The following is a 17,020-nucleotide window of genomic DNA, read 5'->3' on the forward strand; positions in this document are numbered from 1 at the left end:
TTTGAAATATGACAGTGACAATGACAATCGAATTATTAAAAAATGAGAACGTCACATGAATGTGTAATGGTGAGTTGAGTAGTGCGGCATTAAATTAATTTTCGTAATTTGAAATGAGTGAAACTAATAAAACCGATCAGTCTAGTAGTAATAATCAGGTGGCTAACGTACAAAATGGATCGGACGTTTCAACTGCGTCACAAAATGTAAATATTCCGACTGAATGACAAGACGAATAGTGGATTAAAATATTCTTCGTTTTCAGCAAAATGGACAAGCACCAGCACAAAGACAGCCCAGTAAAATGGAGTCCCTCGTTTCGATTGTTAAATCCCTAATCATCAGAGCACTTATAATTTATTTCGTGTCGTCGTTCTTCAAAGGTTCCAAGCCGCCAAGCACCAACACAACCACGCAGAACGGACCCTCGATACCCGCGAAAAATATCTTCCAGTTCGGCACCCCACTGACCCTATACGTTTACCTGTCCGAATCTGACACTCTGACCAATTATAATTACACCAACTTATTCTGGGTGAAAGAGCATATAACCTATGGGGAATGGACGGCGGGTATAAATAAAGATGGAACATTTGAGATGGAAAAAGAGGTCCCGATCACGGAGGGTATGAAGAACAACGGTTCTCTGTACCTGCACGTTTTCGTTACCAAACTGGGTAATAGCCCCGATCCGACATCAAAGCGTTACAACCCTGATGAGATGACGTCTCTCACCAAGCAACTTAACAGGTAATATTTACATAAGAACAAACATACTTACAGATTCAAATCTCTGTTGTTTGTTTTTCTAGATATAAAAAGTTGAAAACAAGCAAGACCAAAAATCTTTTGACTGGGGAAACTGTTGAAGCTCAGGTGGAAGATGGGAAAATAGTATCCCACTGGCATCCGAATTTTACCATTAATCTTCTCACTGACCAGACTGTTTGGACTTTTGGGGAAGTGCCAGCACCTTTGGGACAATACATAACATTCACAGATGATTTTAAACAATACAGACCCATCCTTTATGGAAATGACTACTGGAATATGGCCCGAGACTACAAACCTTTGAATGAAACCTTCTCACTAAGATTGACATTCCAGCCCCTGAGCTTACTTAAGTGGCAACTCTATGCTGCCCAGGCAATGAAAAATGGCATGTTCAACTTCTGGGGGGACACAGAATCTCAGCAACATACCGATGAAGAGCAGGACACTATCAAAGAAACATTGATGGATACCAATCCTTACTTGCTGGGGATAACAGTGGCTGTGTCCATCCTGCACTCTATCTTTGAGCTGTTGGCATTCAAAAATGACATCCAGTTTTGGAACAACAGGAACTCTTTGGAGGGCTTGTCTGTGCGTTCAGTTTTCTTCGGAGTGTTTCAAAGTGTGGTGGTGTTGTTATATGTATTAGATAATGAGACTAATATGCTCATTAAAGTGTCATGTTTCATGGGATTGGGCATTGAGCTGTGGAAGATCTGGAAAGTGGTGGACATCAAAGTTGAAGATGGCAAACTGGTGTTTAAAGATAAAGGTTCCTACGTGGAATCCAGCACCAAAGTTTATGATGAGTTAGCATTTAAGTATCTATCTTGGCTGTGTTTCCCGTTATTAGCAGGATATTGTGCCTATGCTCTTTTATATTTAGAACATAAAGGCTGGTATTCCTTTGTTTTGGATATCCTGTATGGTTATCTTTTAACATTTGGCTTCATAATGATGACACCACAACTCTTCATCAACTACAAGCTAAAATCCGTGGCTCACCTGCCCTGGAGGATGTTAACCTACAAATTCCTCAACACTTTCATCGACGACATGTTCGCGTTTGTCATCAAGATGCCCACCATGTATCGGATAGGATGTTTCAGAGACGACATAGTTTTCCTGATATTCCTGTATCAAAGGTGGATTTATCCCGTAGACAAAACCAGGAGGAACGAGTTCGGGTACGTGGCCGAACAAGCGGAACAGAAGGCCGTCGAGGGCGCGCCCGAAGAGTCGAAAAAGGATCAATAAATCCTATAGTTTGGCAGTTTAGTAAATTACTACATTTGTTATTAGCGTTTCTTAAACGGGACATAATCTAGATGTTATTGGTAATTTATCGGCTGTTTGTACAACGGTTATTTTATTTGTATAATGTGTGAACTGAATAAATAAATTATGTAATTATTTACCAACGAAAATATTTGTTGTTTTTTTTCGTTATCAAATAAACATATGCCAAAGGCACAAAAGTACTCGATATTGAATTGTCCTGCGTGTTCGGTTGCATAGATCATAAAATATATTAATTTTTAAATAAAACAAGTTTGGATTTTATTTCTTAAGTACATTAATTGCTTTTTATGTACATAATATAACTTAATTAATCACTTATGTGTAATCAATACTGTTTTGATTTGAAAACGGCAAATATAGTTGTCATAAATTATAGGGCAGTTTACTAAAAAAACAATATTTTTTTATTATTTTAGTTTGTAAACTTCAATTATACAGAGGTTTTTAACTGTTATAGCCGTGTATGTCTGGTTGCATTAAAAATATTAAAATGAATACATCTTATTTTCAATATTTATTGTATTATTGTAATAAACTACTGATATTTAAATAAAAATCGTTCGTTTCTATTTGCATCTCTACAACAAACACAGTTGGGATATTATTAATAATTTATGATGGTGTTTGAATAAATAATACAAGCCGTTAACATTTTTTGTATCATTATTTCCGATTCTTAAACTTTGAACATCCAGAGGCTCTCAACATTTTCATCGTGAAAAAAAATGAGAAAAAAACCGGTAATGTTTTCAAGATTTATTATTTATTATGTTAATTAACAAGTAAAAAATTAAACGTATTCATCACTAATACTTAAAAATGAACGCCTCCTTTTCGTCAAACCTAGTTTCGGTGATTCAGTCTTCAAAATGCGATTGCTCTTCGAATTGGTTATCGTAGTTGCCGTAGACTCTTTGGTTCGTAGGATCGAACGGGCTCTGTAGGTACAGGCTAGCGGGATATTTCTTGTCCCTGATTTCGATCTGATAGTCGCCGGTTTTGAGGAACTCGTTCTCGACGGGTTTGCCTTTGGGATGGGTGACGTATCTAAAAATTGACGAGTTTTAGCGGGTGTCGTTTGTCGTTCAGGGATGTTACTTACCCGATACCGATAGGGCTGTCCAAAGCGAATCCATAGCCGCCTCTTCGAAGATACCCGACTACAACGTCGTCTCTCCAGATTGTTTCCAAACCGTATAGGGGTATGTTGTCTTGGAGGGTGAAGAAGCAGCGTTTCTTCGTCACTCCTTCTTGTTTTACCTATGATTTATTTGACATTTTACTTTTTTCTTGTAATTAATATCGTTAGATCACCTTTTCTACAACGGATTTTCCGTGATATTGTCCGTCTTTCCTGCAAAATTTCAGCAGTCCTGCCTCGACGGGATTATCGTCGACCCTTATGTCGCTATTTAGTAAGTGGTACCCTGCAAATGTAATGGTGTTTTGGAAGAAATCTTTGAAATGGAACATTCGAACTGGCATACCTTTCTCCATACTAAGATAATCGAGGGCTCTGAATCCGGCCAGGGTCAGGTCGAAGCCCTTGCCCGCCTCGATGATCTTGTGATAGACCGAGACGCAGCTGGCGTACGGTATGTGAAGCTCGAAGCCGAGCTCGCCCACGTAACTGATCCTCATCGCCCGGCAGTGGTGGTTGTTGATCTTGATGATGCTGGACATGCCCGGTGGGAAACGGTCGTGGGTGATTGGCGATTCCGTGACTGATTGCAAAAGTTCCAGGCTCTTGGGGCCCTGGAGCGATAGTATCCCCATCCTGTCGGTGATCTCTGACAATCGCGACTTGAAATTGTTCTTGTACAGTTGTTTCCTCAGGTGGCATTTGGTGTGGTACCCGCTCAGGCCACCAGCGACGATATAGTAGCCTTTGCCCTGAGATATTCTCGATAAACATCTAAGAAAATCATGATCAACGACTAGAATTACCTTCAGAATGGGCCCGACCAAAGTTCCACCGCCTTCCTCCAGCGTGGTTACCGTAACATCGGATTCTATACCTCCTCGGGAGTTCAATGATAGAGTGTAGTGAACGTTGCCTGGTTTTTGACTGAGATCTGCGGTAAATAGCCAATTTGCAGCGGCTTCGGCATCAGGCCCAGCCAGGTACATCTTGGTGTAGCAGGACAGGTTAAAAAGAGCCACATTTGTACGGGCAGCCAGTGCCTCTTCTTTGATCTACCGTGAAGTGAAGGAACGTGAATCAGTTTTGGGAAGGTTTGGTTTTATTATACTGTTCACAGAGTCTGTCCAGTCCATTGTAAGTTTACAACTTTATTCAGCGATTTTCAGTGGTATTTCTCTTTTTTGAATGTTTATGGAGGTTATGTACGTATTAGATGCAGAAAGTGTGAGGTTGTACCTACTGAAGTGATCTTCTAAGGAGAATTTATAAACTAATTACAAGTTCAGGTCAACTCTTGAATGTAAACAGACGAGAACGATTCTTCATATTATGTTCTGAATTCAAATATTCAATTTGATGTTTATAGACTGGTTTTAGTGTTCGAGTTCGTTCGTGGTGGCAGCACTGCGCTCTTATAACGATGCAGCTCTCAGCTGATGACGTTGCACAAACATCATTTGTAACTTGTTTTCGTGCTGTTATTGTGCTTTGAAAGGTGTGAGAATGCAAAGATGGCGTTGCAAAGTCGGTTCAAAGCGTTTTGATTACTTCATGGATGTTATATCTCCGGTAACCGTGAAAAAATCATGTCAAATACATTCAAAGATGCATATTTCGGTACTGCTGTAGTAAACACTGACCAGAAATCGTTTTGTAACACGTGCAGAATAGAGCGGTACAAATGTTCACTTGATAAAAACTTTGTTTACTGTACTTTTACTCGATGAATGTCGGTCCATATAAATGCACAAAAAATAGCACAGTTTGAATATTCTAACTAATAGATAACTATAATTCACCAGATTATTCAAAATTCACACAAGATTTGAGCCAAAATGTCTTTGAAAATACATTCTAGCATTCATATTTTGGGGGGATATGCTACATCAAAATATAGCCATATCAAGGATTTTGGGATGAAGACATGATGAGCGATCACTGTAGGACTCTAATTTGGATGCAGCTGCTAATTTACCTTATAAACAACTTTTAGTTGCTCAGGTGCAAAACCGCGTATATTTGTGTTATCAAATAAATGCCCACTGCCCAATGGGCAGATTCTTGTACCATTAAGGATAATAAAAAACTTCCAGGCATCTTGTGATGGTTCCAGTTCAGAGATTTATTTAATCTAGGAGACAGTGTTCCTTTGAATTGTACTTTTGACTGATCTGATGTTCGGTGATGACAGCAATTACACGAATCTTGGGACTTCAAGCATTCTTCGTGATATAGATTGCATTGCAATGTGGATAGCCAAAATAAGTATAAAGGCGAACTTTGGCGAAATAGACTTTTTGAATGGAGACTACAGGAAGCCAAGAAGACATGGATCGCTATCATCACGGTAGCTAACAGTATCCGAAGCCTGAACATCAACAGTCGTACCGAGACAATACTACTAAATCGAGAAAATCTCTTATTAAGCTTGATATCAAAAAATCCGGACAGTACACATACTTTACCATCTTACCGTGTCATGGTTCTTAGAGAAATCGAACGTCAGGTCTTTCTCCAGCTCGTTCACGTAACGCTGATCCGAATTGGCCACGTGGTCGTAGTTTCCGTACCAGTCGTACCCTCTGACAGGTGCGGTACGATCCTCCTTGATGAAATAGGCCGGTCGTTCCCAACCCAGGGCCTCCTCCATCACGGCTCCGCTAGCCACCAGGTGCTGTACGAGAGGAAACGAGTGATATGAAGGTTTTATCGTGGAGAAAGTCGGGAACTTACCTCGTGGAACGGATCTATCCGGAGGTTCCTGCCGGATAACCTCTGGTCGTAGGGATACACGATGCTGTAGGTCTTGGCGTAGCTTTCGTGACTGGTTTCGGTCACCCAGGCGATGTCTGGTTTCTGTTTTTGGGAGAAACGTCGAATGTCGAACGAGTGCATGGCGTAATTTGGTCTACTGTTGACTATCCAGTAGGAGAGTTGCTCGGCGACCCCACCACTGAACATCATCCCTAGGGAGTTGTATCCTACGCTGTGATATAGTCCTGTAATGTTAATAATGCAAATATGTAGCAGAGTCAATTCGCAGTGATCTTGTGTATAGAGATCGATTATGTGGTTAATATAGTGATTAAGGGATATTTTTAAGATATGCGAAAAGAACAGCAATCCACCAATTTCTTGAAAACACACTTTTCATTGTATTACATAAAAACCAAAGGTTGCATAAAAATTGTTATTTTACTATTCGATTCAGCGTAAAATTATTTATAATCGATGTAATTTTTATTATCCTGTCATTTCTTAAACGGAAATGACAACAAAAAAACAACGGTAGAAAAACGCATATTTTTACGACTATACGGAATATGAGGAAAACGTGTCCAAATCTCTAACCTCTCGGGTGAAGCCCTCAATATATAGTCTATTAAAAGCTGTTTTATACATACGTCATCTAAATTTGTGACGTCAAAACGTCACAATGTTGAGTTTTAGTTCAGTTTAGCTTTGACATACAACAACATTTTAATCTAAATAAAATAATTGAACAAAAATGTTATCAAATATAATTTATTTTAACATTATAGTACATCTAAAAAGTGTAGTTAATTATATAGCCACAATACTTAATAGGTTAGAGACCTTTTATCACTATTTCTTTTAAGAATTTTGCTTACGTCTGACAACCGTGCGACTTTGACAGGCTCATTCGTTTACGTATTCGGACTAATCAAACAGCACTGTGTCTCTTTTTAACTAGAGTGGAATTAGAAGGAAAATAATGCCTGATCCTTAGCGTGAAGTCCACGTTGAACTCCTTCAGAATAATTGATTTTTAGGATTCGTGATATAAACAGAAATCCACACATTTTTTAAAAAGCATTTTTCATTGTATAACTTTAGAACAATGGGTTATATAAAATTATAATATCACCATTCCAATCAGCGAGAAATTCTTTATAACCCCTGTCATTTTCCTGCGACTATTTGAATAGAAATGGCTGCAAAAAAAACTTGAAAATAGCAAAAAATATCTCATATTTTCACATTGTTTACCTCGCGAATGACGATAAAACCTTCAAAATATATGTTATCAAGGACGAAATAAACGGTATTCTATGTATAATTGCTTCAGAATGTACAGTTTTTAAGGCAAATCTATTTTTGAAACAGAAATCTTCACAATTCCTGCAATTTTCATTAACCTGCTATTATTTAAACGGAAATTCCAACAAAAAGACATGAAAAATGGTAAAAAAATCAGCAGGTGCTGTGCGAAGATAGTAAGACGAGCATATGAAGTAATCTAAATATATCTACGTTTAGAACAGTCTGTCTGCAAAGCTCACTTACCCACAACAATGGGATCCTCACCGACCAATGGTTTGTGATCGGGCGTGAATGACTCCGGTCCGCACACGTCCGACTTGATCCCCACCTTGGCGAAGACGGGACACAGTTCCGTGGCCTTCTTCCAGTGACCCTCGAAGATGCTCTTGTCCAACTCGTACAGTTTGAAGTCGAAATCGTCGGAAACCTACACAGAAACCGAACCATTGCAGTTTATATCAATCGTATACCTCCAACGTACTTCTTTCAGTATCTCCGGGTTGTTCTCGTACCCGCCGAAGAGGATCGAGTCCCCCTGAGGCCGAAAATACAACGAACTGTCGTGGCATCTGATCGAGGGGAAGCTGCGAGCTCCCTCTATGGTGTGGGTGACAAAATAGGCATGCTTCATTGGCTGGAGGGGTATCTCGATGCCTACCATCTTCGATATCTTCCGACCCCAGGCCCCAGAAGCATTGACGACTGTATTGGTCTTTATTGTACCTGTTTCATGATGAACCAATACAACTACTGCTCGGATTTAAAGTTTGGGTACCACCTACCGTTATTGGTTTCAACACCAACGATTTTCTTCAGTCCCTGACTGGTTTCTTCCGTTAATATATTGGTTACCGTGGTACCCTCGAAGATCTACAAGAAAATCATGATGCTGAGAGTGATTTTCCGGGTTTGGTGACGAGGGTTCTTACTTGGCCACCGTTGGCGGTACCGCCTTTCATCAGGGCGTTGGTGTACATGGTGGGATCGACGAAGCCATCGGATGGCGAATACAAGGCTGCATAAAACGATGTTGGTTCGAGGATGGGGCACAGTTTTTGAGTATCACGCGGCGACAGTAGCTGGCTTTCTATGTTGAAATAGTGACCAAGTGTGTGAAGACGTTTGTATTCTTCAAATCGTTCCTGAAAAAAGTTAGAAATAACAGGGATGCCGATGAAACATAATGATATTCTATTTTCGTTCTTCTATTCGCTGAGTCTGCCCTGTACGTTGCTATTTTTTTTGTTAGGGTGTCATATTTTTTTACGGAATGTGTTAAGGTTGCTCAAATAGCTATGCTTAAAAAACCTGACAAACCGACAGAACAGAAAGTTGCGATGTCAAAATTATTTGAGAAACTGTCGTTAAACTGATGGAATCATATCTTTTCGAAAGAAAATTTTGAGGGTCTCGCATGAGGGGCATTTTCAACACTAAAACCCATTTCGGCTGAAGTTCCCGAGGGTAGTTTCTTGGAACCACTACTATATCTACTCAACACTGCTGATATCTCAAATAACAAAAGAAGGGGTACTAGAAACATTTGCCGACGACGCAGTTATTGTGGGAAAAGATATATCTCTGCTTTTTTTATGAAGCATGTGTTTCTAAACATCATTATTTTTGTTTGCCTTATCACTACATAGTATAAAACAAAGTCGCCTTTTCTGTCCCTATATCCCTATGTGCGCTTAAATCTTTAAAACTACGCAACCGATTTTGATGCGGTTTTCTTCAATAGATAGAGTGATTCAAGAGGAAGGTTCATATGTATAATACATGCATAATATACTAAGGCAACATTGCTAATTTTAGAGGTTTCTAACGTGATGTCGTAAATTAACCTATTTTTTTAGGCTTATTTAGCAATTAGCAAAAACGCTGCCTAACCCTACGAGTTAGATCAAATTAATGTACTACAGTATTGTACACCATAAAAAGGTCTACAAAAAAGTCCGCGATGGTATATGTTTATCTTTTAGGGATAACCCACATTAACCATTTTTATTGTTTACTTTTTACGTGAGAAAATGGCTTATTTATGAAGTTATTTTAAGCAATACGGCATTAATCCTTATCGAATTAAGTACCTTAAATACAGTGTGCAATTAATATAGATCAATATGGTTCCTTACAGCATGTAAATTAAACAAATATTTTCGGAGATATTACAAATTTAAAATTTGCGTTTAAAAATGTGTAATGTAATAAAAATTGTATGAATTTAGATATTCCAAAGATAGCAGGAAATCTTCATAGTAAGTATAGGGGAAGAGGAATTGTTTTACTCCAAATTTAATGCGTGCAGGCCAAGGGCAGTAATGAATGAACCAAAAATACTGGATCGATTTTAATCATGTTTTCATTGAGTAACATAGGCATATATATTTTTTGCCCGTGCAAAGTCGGAGCGGGCCGCTATGTTTTTATATACAACGTTCATATTTTTTCTGTAGTGTATTTAATTTAGTATCAGCATTGCACCCGTGCGAAGCCGGGGCGGGTCGCTAGTTTCATATATATTTAAAATAATTCAACTATTTATTAAGAAAGAACGTCATCAATAATATTACTTATCATGTTAACAGTTCTTTGACGAATTTATATTTGTCATAGTTCAGACGCTATATAACGAAATAAAATTAATGTTTTATCAGTTTTTGTTGGTATTTTATCTTGATATAACCATGCTAATTGTATTATGAAACTCTGGTTGTAATTAGTATATATTTTTAACATTTGTGTTAACATTATTCATTAGTTTTATAACATTAATAAGATATTTAAACAAAATATTGGGTATTTTTAAATGTATAGCGATTTTTTAGAATAAATTTTACTCTCGGGGGGGTCGATTATTATTTAGCAGATAGTGGACACGCCAATAACCTTCAAAAATTCTCGAGATTTTCACAAAAGCACTTTTTATGGATATAAATTAATGACTTACGGGGGTTCTGGCGATAAATATCCCTCCGTTGTTGATGAAACCCGGTTCAACTCCAGTCTCCTTCTCTAAGTTCTTGAGAATCTGCTTCGTCCTGTCCAATATCTGTATGTCAGTGTCATTTGGCCTGAAATCGTTAAGTTATCACAAATAATCGATTCCAATTCGAATAATAATTCGCATTCGCAATACCTTAGACTCCACACTAGCCCTCCGGTATGCCAGGTGGTACCGCTGGTGATCTTGTGACGTTCCAGCAGTACCGGTTTGATGCCCCTCTTGGTTAATTGATAATAGGTGCTGCATCCAGTTATACCTCCACCTAAGGGGTTTTATTTATGAGTCGTTAAGTTAAAAACGTATTTATTAAGGAAAATTGATTTGTTTTCGATCTGTATAACCTGTATCTATTTGAACAAGTGGTAATCAGAAGGCGTTACGCTTGGTGAGTATGATGGCTGCAATATTTTGTCGAAAGTTGTTATACCAGAGGATAGTCTGGTAATTTTGGCAATATTACGTCATTTATTTTGTGCAATTAACGTCAGTAGACATCTGAAGTAATAATTTCTGATTATAGCGACCCCCCAACTTTTCGATACCATTTTTGTAGTACGATTTTTCCGTTGTTTCAAAATAGGCCTCAGTTTCGGCGATCAGCTCTTCATTCGACGAAAATGTCTTCCCAGCGAATATTCTTTTGGGATCTGAGAATACAAAAAAGTTGCTGGGGGCCAGATCTGGAGAATACAGTAGATAATTCGAAGCCCAATTCATGGATTTTGTCATCGTTTTCACTGACTTGTGACAAGGTGCATTGGCTTGGTGAAGCATGACTTAATAGTCGCTGTTGATGGTCCTTCGATTTTCAAGGTAGTCAATGAAAATTATTCCATGCGCATCCCAAAATATAGACACCATAACCTTGCCAGCCGACTGTTGCGTTTTCCCACGCTTTGGAGCGGGTTCATCGTGTGCAGTCCACTCGGATCATTTCACCACGTCTAAACTTAGCATACCAATCCTTGATGGTTGATTTTCCTGGAGCAGTGTTGGGAAACTCGGCATCAAGCCAAGTTATTGCTTCAACTGTATTTTTCCCTTCAAAATGCAATATTTTATCAACACGCGAAATTAATTTTTATCCATTTTTTTCAGAATAACAAAAATTGCTTCACTTAAAATGCTATAATTCACAAACTAATGATCCGACAGCTGTCAAATTTATACACGCATCTTTCGAGCGTTAGGGCTAACTAAACAACATATGGATTTAATTCTAGTAGCACCATCTATGTGTCAGGCCGAAATAATATATATAGAAATAAGTACTATGTTTTTTTTAGCTTTTATTGTATTTTTAGGATAATGAGTTTTTAATTAGCAACAATAATAAAAAAATAACAAGTGGTTTCAGATTCATGGATACATAACCCTTTTCTAAACGATCATTTGAAAATATATTAATAACATGAACTATAAATACGCTCAATATTTATAACGAAGCCTACAGATTATTTCTAATTGGGTTATAATCAAGAAATAATTGTTATTTGCGTTAATTATAGCCAATTCGTTAACGTTATTTGATAGCGGTTTGTTCAAAAATTAAAAACCAGAAAATGCCTAGCCATAAACAAATACAGCTTTGTTTATTGATTGCTGCAAAACATATTTGTTATTGATAAATGTTATTGGTGTCGACGAAGAGACAATTGAACTTTGCCTTAGAAGGATTTTAACGTTCGTTGGATTTCGCTCGAAAATTAAAAACTTACCAATGATTACCACGTCCGCTCTCCTGGGTAGGCTGTGATCGCTGCTGTACGGTCTCGGCGATGGGACCGCGTCGCCGGACAGCATCCACAGGGACCTGGGGCACTTGTTCACGATTTTTAACATGTTCGAGGTTGGACTTTGGCGGTATTAGAGCGGTTGCAGTCGCGTGCAGTTGACGATTTGGTCCATCGAGTGGCGAGCAATTAACAGTTTTGACGGATGCTGGAGCGGTATCGAAATGTTAAGATTTTCGTGACCCGCGCACCAGTGGCGGTGCCCTGGCTTACGTAATGGTCAATAGAAAATGGTAATATAATCGGAACGGCGCGGGACTAATTGATATATCGGCATATTTGCATGGTGTTAGCATCGTTATTGTTTGGGTTAAATATAGATGCATTGGTCGATAGTTGTTACGAGATTTGCTCGAGAAATGTACTCAATATTATTCTAAAATAAACGATATCCGTATGTCTAGACACCTCACGTTTCACATATCCTAGTGACAAACACGCCTCTTTCTTAACACCCACGAGCTGTATCAGTCCGTGATATAACGTCTTCTTCCTAAGGAAACAAACAAAGATATGACGTGGCTGTAATTACATTCGGACAGCTTATAGTTGTACTAAAATTATTTGAATATCGCCTGTACGTTCGACCACCACTTTGTCTTTGATGATCTCTCAAATATCATTGTTTCTATCTAAATTTTCATAACACACCTTATATAGAATGTTTCCCCAACTTTTGGCTATTCCACATTCCAATAGTCTTCGGTTAAAAAACAGAGGTACTCCAGAAACTCAACAGTAAGCTTCTGTCCAACTCCAGTAGCCTACGCTAGTTTATAGTAATTTCAATCCACCTTTGGTTGTCTTACACCATGAACTATGATGCTTTTAACACTAGGGCTGTTTCTTCAAAGCATGGAGGTATCCTAATTGAAAGAGTTTATGACTACAGGTCTTTGAGCACCTTCAATCTACCTTTTGTGACTTCACAGCTTCAGCTGCAATACTTTTGCCCGAGCTCTACGTAACGACACCAAGGCATGTTTCAAATAATTGCAGAATGATTGGCAATCCAACGTCAACCTGCCTTTTTTCCCAATAATTAATTTGATGTCGGTTAATTGAATGAATTCGAAATACAACAGTCTGACTGATGACTGATATGATATCTCCGGAATCTTACAGTTACAGTTACTTATTTAAGTTTCAAAACTATTTTAATTTGCAGAAAGAGGTGATCGATTCCAGAGAACATAATAAAAATAAAACATTTTAAAACATTTTTTTCCCTGATAGAGCCAATTATTAAGATGATTGGATGTATGTTAAATTATACATATCAAAAAAAATTATATTTTATAAAGAAATTAAAGCAATATTGTCGTTAAGAGACAATTACGTTTTAAATATTTTCAAATATATGAAACCCTGTGTCAAAAGAACCACCTGCCAAATTCAGAACCCGTTCTTTTCTTAGACTATTTCACTTAGACTTTTCTTAGGTCATTTCAACAGCATGAAGCTTTGACTTACACTGAAATAATAGGAGGAACATTTAATTTTTTGCTGAATTCCACCAAATTACAGAAAGGGCAAAAATTCGATTTTCCTTCAGCCTCTTTCATCACATTACTGTCAACATTTTTATAGAAAGATAATAAGATGCCCTAAAAATATATATACCTACTTATAATTTGTTTTTTATCAATAATTTTTCTTCAAATTATTAAATTAATTACATGTTTCTCTGATATAAACGTCTTTCTCAACCTCAGCACTCAATTCTCTATCTGTTTTGATTTTTTTCTGATTTGTATTGTAAATAAGGGCTTATTAGTTATTTTCTTGTTGATTTTTGTCATCAACATATACATATTTGGTTAATAAAACTATTTTTAAGAAAGACAAGTCAATTTGCAATACCTACAAAATATATCTAAGTAAGGTAAATGCGAATAGATTAAAAAATAAGAGTTTTTGTGCTTTCCTCAAACTAGTGAAAGACCACAGGTTATAACAATAAATTGTTACAATTACAGGATTATATTGATCAATAATCTTCAGGTTTTTCTTTCAGAAAAGTTTATAGTTTTTTATAATATCCGTTTGTTAATAAAAATACATTAAAATACTTCTAAACTATTCTAAACGTATTTTGGTCGACTTTTGCTACGCCACTGTCTCAGTTCTCGATAGCGAATCATTGTTTTTATCAGAAGTATCAAATTTTACTCCTATAGCCGCCAGTAGAAGCTGGCGGGTCTTGAGAAAGATTAAGACAAACAAAAAAACAACTTGTTTTTGGCACAAATTAGAACACTCTCCGTGTTTATTATTATGAGAGTGATAAAATGTTTGTTTGCATGTTTTGGTGTTAGGAAATGTTGCGGGAACGTTTGGCCGTTCCGGATAACGATTACATGACGTTAGTGTCCTTTAACGTCAACAGGCACGACCATTATCAGCAAATTTGGATGAAGCTTTGACGTATTCGTAGGTATTGACAGGATACGTTAATTAGAAGAATGATTTTGGTCCCTGGGCATACACACAATTAAAGAATGCACTATATTACATAGAATAGACTATATTTTCTTTCTTTTCTAAAGACGATAAAGGCGATAGTCGCGGGTTCGAATCCTCCTGGGGCAAGGTCGCAAATTTATGTTTGTGATCGTTTAATATTTGTGATTGTCCTTAGACAAGAATGCAAAATCCGACAAGGAAAATGATCCCAGTCGGGCTTGTAACCAGGTTTAACTTTTTGTTAATTTGGTTGACTAATCTAAGTAATTGTTCTATTGTTTCGTGTTTATTCCGGAAGCCAAACGGATGGTCTAGAATATTATTTCTCTTATGTGATTGTTTTGAGTCTTTTAATGTATAGTTTTTCGAAAAGTTTACTGATGACAGGTTTATAGGACGATAAGAGGAGACATCGTCTGATTTTTTCCCAGGTTTAAGAATCATAACGATTTGCGCCACTTTCCAAGTGCTAGGAAAATAATTAAGTCTTTTCATGGCATTAAATAAGAATGTTATTAATTTTATGCATTTTCCTGAGAGCTCTTTCAGTAATTAGGTGAAAACCAGGAGCCTTTTTATCATTGATTTCTTTAAGTGTTTGTTTTACTTCCTTAAGAGTAAATTTCTCATCTCTTAACATCATTTCTCACTCATTTCTCATTATGTTATGTTCTTCTGTTACGGAGTTTTTCAAATGAATTATTAATTCTTGTGTGTTAAACCATTTTCCATTTTATAACTTATATAGATTCTGAAGTAAATGAAGCCGTATTTTTCCGAAATATGACGGGACAGAGTCTACAATAAATAGAGGGCCAGAAACGAAATCATTTTTCTAAATAACGTACGTCGGTTTTGACGTGGCGGGTGTTCGAAATAATGGAAAACGATTGACAGCTGTCACCGTATCCGGTCACAAAATCTCCAAGAAGCTGTCACCCCGAATAATCGCCCCGAATCCACAAAATTCCAGTCCAGAATGAGCTGCCGCGACGGCCAAGTATGCGGCGGACAAGGCTCCTCGGTCGGGTCGGTACGTATCCCCAACCCCACGGGACTAATTCGGGTATTTTACAGCCGTCGAGGTCGGGTCAGACACCCTCCCACCGGACCATACACATATCCATGGAGAAGAGTCCCACCCGCACCGGAGAGTTTCCCAGCTACCCCGAGGTTCATTCTACCTCCCCCCCTCTCCTAAATCTCCGGTTCTATTTAGATCTTGGTTTTCAGTACTCTGGAATCGCCGGGAATATAAGGATGCCGTGCGGGGCCAGAACCTCGCCTGGTCCCTACAGTTATCCCGGCCAATTCGATCAGATTGGGGCCCCCATGGACTATAACATGAGCTGGATGCCCAAAGACGTGAACTTGGCCGAGTTACTTGACCAGGTGGTTTATTATCGTAAAAAATACCATTTTTTCAGTAAAAATTATCACGTTACATGACAATACATTCAATAACAAAAAAGTGACAAAAAATCCATGGTTTTAAAATCCCCATTTTATTCTAAATAATAATTACTGACGTACATTTACTGAAATAACTTAAAAAGTACAATAGTTTCCTGTTGTTCCATCCAATACTTGATATTCCGTATATCATCTTCACTAAGTTCCCTTCTATAGAGCGCTGGTCAAATGTCGGCGAGATTTCGAAGAATGGACCCCAATCTGATGCCCGGCCCTTCTCAGCCTCCCCCGGTCCCAGACGCAGAGCTATCCAGAGAGAACTCACTCCTGGAACGGGAACAACGCGAAAGAAACGAAACGTCACCTGACGGCAGCCCTATCGATAAGAAAACCCAAGAATCCCTGATCCAATGGTGCCGGTTCACGCCTGTTTGAAACGCCTTTACCATTTTCGTCTTTAGGTTCGACAGATCGGTTGAAAAAGAGCTGAAGAAACACAAAGAGAGCAGCATGGGAGCCATGCTGAACTTGGCACAGCCACCTCTGGACGCTGACACCTTGCCCGAGCTGAATTTATCAAAGGGTACCTTGGAGAGACTGGCCGAAGCCACCGCCAGTCAAGTGGAGATCTGTCTGCAGCTGAGGAAGGAACCTGATACCGGTAGAATCTTTGGAAGCGCGTGATTTCCTGTGATTCTGGCCAATTGTTTTAGAGCTGGCTGATGCCGTCGAGAAACTGGCGAAAGCCGAGGCAATGTGCGCCTTTGCCGGAGCCGTTCAAGCTGCCGAAGCGGCAGCTGAAGCCGCGCCACCGGAGCTAGCGGAAGAGGCTGCGGTGGCCAGTGCTAGGGGTTTCCAGACCGAAGTAGCCACATCCAGTTTCCACCAGAGCGTCGGCAGCTACCGACCCATAGAGGTGTTGGGATACGTCGGCATCACCAAGCCCAAGTTCCCCACCAGAAGGAAATGATTCCTGACAGTTTTACATTAATTTGACTGAAATTCCATTTGTATCTTTATTTTCCTTGTTACCAATATAACCAAAAAAACACCAAT

The 17,020-nt window shown here is 38.5% G+C and overlaps 3 protein-coding genes across 3 annotated transcripts; 2 read left to right on the forward strand and 1 right to left on the reverse strand.

The window, feature by feature from the left end:
- The first annotated feature begins 1 nt into the window (after position 1).
- Positions 2-2,201, forward strand: LOC143204442 (putative lipid scramblase CLPTM1). Its single transcript, XM_076416986.1, has 3 exons — positions 2-206; positions 266-750; positions 813-2,201. Exons 1-3 carry the CDS (start codon positions 114-116, stop codon positions 2,029-2,031), a joined length of 1,797 nt encoding a protein of 598 aa, XP_076273101.1. The 5' UTR covers positions 2-113; the 3' UTR covers positions 2,032-2,201.
- Positions 2,202-2,817: 616 nt separating this feature from the next.
- Positions 2,818-12,229, reverse strand: Sardh (Sarcosine dehydrogenase). The gene is made up of 14 exons (XM_076416985.1): positions 12,011-12,229; positions 10,425-10,554; positions 10,236-10,359; positions 8,215-8,427; positions 8,068-8,155; positions 7,767-8,008; positions 7,529-7,712; positions 5,954-6,219; positions 5,694-5,894; positions 4,024-4,272; positions 3,564-3,969; positions 3,391-3,503; positions 3,179-3,336; positions 2,818-3,123 (listed from the first exon to the last, which is right to left on the reverse strand). Exons 1-14 carry the CDS (start codon positions 12,132-12,134, stop codon positions 2,934-2,936), a joined length of 2,688 nt encoding a protein of 895 aa, XP_076273100.1. The 5' UTR covers positions 12,135-12,229; the 3' UTR covers positions 2,818-2,933.
- A 3,137-nt stretch (positions 12,230-15,366) lies between these two features.
- LOC143205312 (uncharacterized) lies at positions 15,367-17,019 on the forward strand. The gene is made up of 6 exons (XM_076418548.1): positions 15,367-15,575; positions 15,629-15,724; positions 15,785-15,943; positions 16,181-16,377; positions 16,426-16,625; positions 16,678-17,019. Exons 1-6 carry the CDS (start codon positions 15,531-15,533, stop codon positions 16,932-16,934), a joined length of 954 nt encoding a protein of 317 aa, XP_076274663.1. The 5' UTR covers positions 15,367-15,530; the 3' UTR covers positions 16,935-17,019.
- The last annotated feature ends 1 nt before the right edge of the window (position 17,020 follows it).

This window comes from Rhynchophorus ferrugineus, unplaced genomic scaffold, assembly GCF_030347505.1.
Source record: "Rhynchophorus ferrugineus isolate W39M unplaced genomic scaffold, kcgeb_rfMv2 rfM11, whole genome shotgun sequence".
NCBI classification, from domain to species: Eukaryota; Metazoa; Arthropoda; class Insecta; order Coleoptera; family Curculionidae; genus Rhynchophorus; species Rhynchophorus ferrugineus.

Coding starts and splice junctions, on each gene's coding strand:
- LOC143204442 (XM_076416986.1), top strand. CDS start 114: ATGAGTGAAACTAATAAAACCGATCAGTCTAGTAGTAATAATCAGGTG. Junction 207..265: donor TTTCAACTGCGTCACAAAAT/GTAAATATTCCG, acceptor CTTCGTTTTCAG/CAAAATGGACAAGCACCAGC. Junction 751..812: donor CTCACCAAGCAACTTAACAG/GTAATATTTACA, acceptor TTGTTTTTCTAG/ATATAAAAAGTTGAAAACAA.
- Sardh (XM_076416985.1), bottom strand. CDS start 12,134: ATGTTAAAAATCGTGAACAAGTGCCCCAGGTCCCTGTGGATGCTGTCC. Junction 10,360..10,424: donor GGGCTAGTGTGGAGTCTAAG/GTATTGCGAATG, acceptor TAACGATTTCAG/GCCAAATGACACTGACATAC. Junction 8,156..8,214: donor GTACCGCCAACGGTGGCCAA/GTAAGAACCCTC, acceptor ATTTTCTTGTAG/ATCTTCGAGGGTACCACGGT.
- LOC143205312 (XM_076418548.1), top strand. CDS start 15,531: ATGAGCTGCCGCGACGGCCAAGTATGCGGCGGACAAGGCTCCTCG. Junction 15,725..15,784: donor AGTTTCCCAGCTACCCCGAG/GTTCATTCTACC, acceptor CTTGGTTTTCAG/TACTCTGGAATCGCCGGGAA. Junction 16,378..16,425: donor CAAGAATCCCTGATCCAATG/GTGCCGGTTCAC, acceptor TTTCGTCTTTAG/GTTCGACAGATCGGTTGAAA.